This window comes from Triplophysa rosa, linkage group LG9, assembly GCF_024868665.1.
Source record: "Triplophysa rosa linkage group LG9, Trosa_1v2, whole genome shotgun sequence".
In the NCBI taxonomy this organism is placed as follows: domain Eukaryota; kingdom Metazoa; phylum Chordata; class Actinopteri; order Cypriniformes; family Nemacheilidae; genus Triplophysa; species Triplophysa rosa.
This window is the reverse complement of record NC_079898.1, coordinates 2149057-2154311: the sequence shown is the minus strand read 5'-3', so window position 1 is coordinate 2154311 and position 5255 is coordinate 2149057. Positions and strand designations below refer to the sequence as shown.

Genomic DNA, 5255 nt, shown 5'->3' with positions numbered 1-5255 from the left:
AGAGAGAGAGAGAGAGAGAGAGAGAGAGAGTTTAATAAGTAAGGGATAACGGGACAAGGGATAACGACAGTGTGATCAGGACCCTGGCTTATTTCGCGATAACAGCCGGCTGCTTTTACATTATCCCGCTTATTACACGGCTACTTTCCACATGAGAAAAAAACTGGACATAAAATGTGAATCTGAAATATTTTATTAGCTCATTTTCACCGAATGCAGACCTTCCGCGAGGAAAAGCCGTTTAGTTTCGGTTTTAAAGTAAGAAACGACGTTCAAACGTCACGAACAGGCAAATTGGTTTAATCATTTGTAAATATAATGTCATGTTATTAAAAGTTGTTAATTTTTGTGTAATATCAAACTGCCCCTCTCAAAATGATTTGCAGCATCCGGGTTACAGGGTGTTATTAGTTTTGAGCCCTTGGAATGTCGCGACTGGCCAATCAGAATCAAGCATTCAAATGAGCCGTGTAATAAAGTAACTAAAATATTTGTCATGCCAATATTGCACACTTAAATGGAGATTTAATATATTGAGAAACACAGAGAGACCATTTCAAACCCGCCCTTCATATTCATTATTTTATTGCTTTTATTTTTATTGCATTTATTTTTATCTACTCTTTTTACTAACCAGTTTCCCTCGTGATATCATCCCTTTTATGTTTTACTATCAGCTCTATTGTTGCTCTTCCCTTGTAGATTTGCACATCTTTTGTTTGTTTTGCACTGCTTTTTGTATATTTATATTTACTCTTCTTACGCTTTGGGAATGTAGAGAGAGAGAGAGAGAGAGAGAATCCCCCCACACACACATCCGGCATCCTTGATTGGATTTTGTGTCTATTCTGTGCATGTATCATTTTTGCTTGGCCAGTTTATAGACAGCAGAAACTGTGAATGAGTCACCATTGACCATCAGTGAACATCTGCCCACCATCAACACATTCTAGAGAACACCTACTGATCAGACAGGGATGTTCAGCAGTTCTTCTTCACTGTTCACTGTCTGACAGAGTTACGGCTGTAATAATCCTAAAAAAGAACCGGCCGCCCAGTGTTTCTCTGAGTTAGCTCTCTCTCTCTCTCTCTCTCTCTCTCTCTCTCTCTCTCTCTCTCTCTCTCTCTCTCTCTCTCTCTCTCTCTCTCTCTCAGCCATTTATCTGTGCAAGCGGACCATGCAGAACAAAACTCGGTTGGAGCTGGCGGACTACGAGGCTGTAAGTGACTCTCCGTGATGACGGCAGAGAAAATGGATTTTGTTTGTTTTGCCGGCAGATAAGCATTTCAGCTATCGGCAGATGTCAGGAAATTACTATAAATGTAGAAGCGATGATTGTGTGACCTTGCCGTTGACCATTAAAGCAGAAGTGTGTAATGTTTTGTTAAAACACTTTCTTCTATCCTAGCTCAATGTGCAGAGATGGTTATAAAGAAGTTGGATGATTTCCCAACGTGTGTAAACACTGTGGTTCTGTGGCACTTTATTGAGCCATCTCAATGGCAGCTGCTAACCATAACGTACAAATTATCAATTTTTTTTGTTTGTTTGTTTCTTTTTTTACATTACATACCTTAAATGCAGATTACAGATCGATTTTGTTTGTTTGTTTCTTTTGTTACATTTCAACACCGTTACACAGATTGATTATTTAATTTTTTTACATTAAACATACTCAATGTACGAATTTTTTTGTTTGTTTCTTTATTTCGTCACGTTACACACCTGTAATGCAGATTGCAGGTGGAATTTGTTTTTTGGGGGGTTTTTCTCTACGTTTCACACCTTAACCAGAGATTGCAGTTTGTTGTTGTAAGTTTTTTGTTCATTTCTTTGTTTGTTTTTCTTTGCATTTCACACCTTTATTGCAGATTGATTTGGTTCTTTTTCTTTCTTTCTTTCTTTTATTGTATTAAACCATTTTAATGCAAATTGATTTGTTTCTTTCTTTCTTTCTTTCTTTTTCTTTCCTTCCTTCCTTCCTTCCTTCCGTCCGTCCGTCCGTCCTTCCTTTCGTTATATTAACACCTTTAATGCATGTTGCAGGTTGTTTTTCTTTTTTATTTCTTTCCTACCTTTCTTGTTTATCTCCCTCATTTGTCTCCATTTCTGCCATCCAGGAGAATCTTGCACGGCTTCAGAGGGCTTTTGCCAGGAAGTGGGAGTTCATCTTCATGCAGGCTGAGGCACAGGTCAAGTAAGTGCCGTTGTCAGGACGACTACACAAACACTTCTCCTCACTCACACCTGCCCTGCTCTCCATCGCATTCAGCCCAGACACATTCACACAAAGACACACTGTACATACGTGCGCAAGCTCTAATTACAATCTAACATAATAACATTGTGTTACCTGTGCAACATATTAGCATGTCTGTTTGATTTCGAGGGACTATCAATGAAGCAATCTCTCGCTCTTTAAAAACCAGCTGAAGAGCCTCATCTGATGGCCAGAGGCTGCCAACACAAGCACATCAGTCTGCGTTTATCCACACGCACGCTTAAAATGCGATTTTGGGAAGAACGAGAAACGGAGAGAGAGTTACAGATGAATGAATGAAAGAGTCTCGGGTTTAGAAATAGGATCAGCGAGAGACACAGAAAGCGATGTAGCAAATGTCAGTTATGTAAGAGTGAAGTGGCAGGAATGGAAATGAATTAGCTCTGCTCGGAGACAGGTTGCAACTTTGATGAGCGCAGGGGCTTTGCTCTTTAATGTGCGAGGCAGGGCGAGCGCGTGGACTGCCTCTGTTGATTTAATATTAATATCTTGCAGCTTTGTGTTTCTGCTTTGATTTCATAGGATCGACAGGAAAAAGGACAAGACGGAGAGAAAGATTCTGGATAGTCAGGAAAGAGCCTTCTGGGATGTTCATCGCCCTGTGGTGTGTGAGGGGGGGTTATGTTTAAAAATGTTTAAATTGTCAAATAAAAATAAACAAAAAAATAAAATAAGGTTTAGTAGGGAATGGTTTTTGCTTAACTGCGAAATTTACATGAAATATGTTCTTTGATTATAAACATTTAGAAGTGAATAGGAACTTTGTTTAAAAATGTCATAAACGACTCCTACATTTATCATTATAGATAATGCAGGAGGTTATATTCTGTTCAGAAAGTTCATAAAAAGCTCGTTTACATGAGAGATCATGTGATTCACAGCCAGGATGTGTCAACACCACAGAGATGGACATCAGAAAGTGTCGCCGCCTCAAGAATCCCCAAAGAGTAAAAAAGGTGCTGATTCTGCATTTAAGTATATATTTATGAGACGGAGAGTGTATTTGTATATCTCTCTCTTTCTTTGCCTTGCAGTCTGTGTACGGTGTAGTGGATGACACGCATACGCAGAGTCCTGTACACACACCTTCACAACAGATCAACAAGGACACCAGAGAGGACGTAGAGAAAGAGGTGCGTGTACTGGTGTGAATTAGATTCCTGACAGTGTCACAGTGGGACGGTTAACACAGATCACTCACATGCTCGAGTGAAAATGCAGTGTGTAACAGCGATATATCTTTTTCAGATTCTGTTCTTGAACACTCAGTTGGATCGACACTGTATGAAAATGTCCAAAGTAGCTGAGACGTAAGTCCTCCTCCTTGATCTGTGCATGAAACGCATCTATAAGAGCCACGGCTTATTTCCTCGAGCTTTATTCCTATTTTGCATTATAAAGGTCACAAGAACCGTCTTGGGAACTTTTTATCATGTCTTTATTATTTATTTATGCAACTCTTCAAATGTCTTTTAACAAAGGCATATGCAGTTCTTTTTTTGGCCCAGATTAAAAAAAAGTCTCATGACAATATTCATTGTTAGCCTAGTTAGCAGACAATTTAAGTTATATAGGCCTATTTTATATTTTGAGAGACTTCATTTTTTGAAAGATCATGATTTCAAATGTGCCTATAGTTGAAAGATCTATTTATATTGTATGAAGTGAGATCAAATGAGGTCTGCTGTAGTCTCCAGTGTTTTTGGAAGTGCAGAGCTCCAAAACACATAATTATTGCACACAGTTATCACTTCATAGCACACCAGTCTGAAAGCTTCAGTTTGATATGGTTGGCAGGCATTATTCCCCATTCTGCCTTTAATCCAGCTGGGTTTAAATCACAGGAAGTGACATCATGACGCTTGAAGAAGAATATCTTGACTGCTGTACTGTACTGTATGTTCTTTTAAAGTCCACTGTAAAAAAATCTCCATAAAAAGTTTAGCTCAAAAGCTTTTGCTGAAGCCAAAAATTGGCTTCACAAGTTACTTGAATTTAAATGATATTAAACTGACTTATAAAATGTAGTAGAATTGGTTAAACTAGATTATGTTTTAAAGTTATATGAAATTCACCTAGATTTTTCCAAGTTTAATCTCATTTAAATTCAAGTGACTTGTGACACCAATTTGACTTAATTTAAAAAATAAAGAATTTTATAAAGAAGATTTGTAAGTCAATGATAGACATCATAGTCACATTTAGTGTCATGATCAATATTTTATCTCATACATCCATAGTATTATTTATTAAAATAAATATCATAATATATGATTCCAAGTTTATCTAAACATTTATCCAAACAAAGTTTTATCTAAAAATGTATCTATTTTTTGTATAAAATTATATGAAAATTGCAATACGTTCATCTATCATACATCATCAAAGGATTTATGTTGTGTTTCACCACTGTAATGCTTCGTCTCTTATTATTAATTCTAAACATGAATTCAAATCCTGTATTTTGCAGATTGATGAGCTACACGGATCAGTATCTCGAGTATGACCCCTTTTTGTCAGTACCTGACCCATCTAATCCCTGGATCGGGGATGACGTCACTTTCTGGGAACAAGAGGCCAGGTATGAAAACCACAACAACACCTCCGTCTTTGTAAGAGGACACTTGTGACAGTCTTTCATTAGATGGTTTCATTAGATGAAAGTGAATGAGAAAGCGGTAATTTCTCCCAAGCTTAAGTGTGTCTGTAACTGCCACTGAAGTCCCCGTATTCAATTGATTATGAGTCACATTTTTCAAGATGTTATAAATTGTCGAGCTGCGGAGCAGAATGAAGCACACTTGCCCGTGGCATATACTGTATAAGAGCTGTCGTCTCCCTGGGCGACGAGTTTGACGTATATTTTATTTTATATTTTTATGTTTTTGGCTTTGAAGTTGATGCGTCTAGTTTTTGTACACTACCTTAAAGGCGGGGTGTCTGATTTCTCTTAGCCGTTGTTGATGTTCAAAT

The 5255-nt window shown here is 37.7% G+C and overlaps 1 protein-coding gene across 1 annotated transcript; it reads left to right on the top strand.

The window, feature by feature from the left end:
* Positions 1-1160: 1160 nt before the first annotated feature.
* LOC130559227 (regulator of G-protein signaling 6-like) lies at positions 1161-4912 on the top strand. Its single transcript, XM_057342181.1, has 7 exons — positions 1161-1220; positions 2122-2198; positions 2805-2886; positions 3164-3238; positions 3317-3415; positions 3531-3592; positions 4753-4912. The coding sequence occupies exons 1-7, from the start codon at positions 1179-1181 to the stop codon at positions 4910-4912; spliced, it is 597 nt and encodes a 198-aa protein (XP_057198164.1). The 5' UTR covers positions 1161-1178.
* Positions 4913-5255: the final 343 nt, after the last annotated feature.

Coding starts and splice junctions, on each gene's coding strand:
- LOC130559227 (XM_057342181.1), top strand. CDS start 1,179: ATGCAGAACAAAACTCGGTTGGAGCTGGCGGACTACGAGGCT. Junction 2,887..3,163: donor GGGATGTTCATCGCCCTGTG/GTGTGTGAGGGG, acceptor TGTGATTCACAG/CCAGGATGTGTCAACACCAC. Junction 3,416..3,530: donor GAGAGGACGTAGAGAAAGAG/GTGCGTGTACTG, acceptor TATCTTTTTCAG/ATTCTGTTCTTGAACACTCA.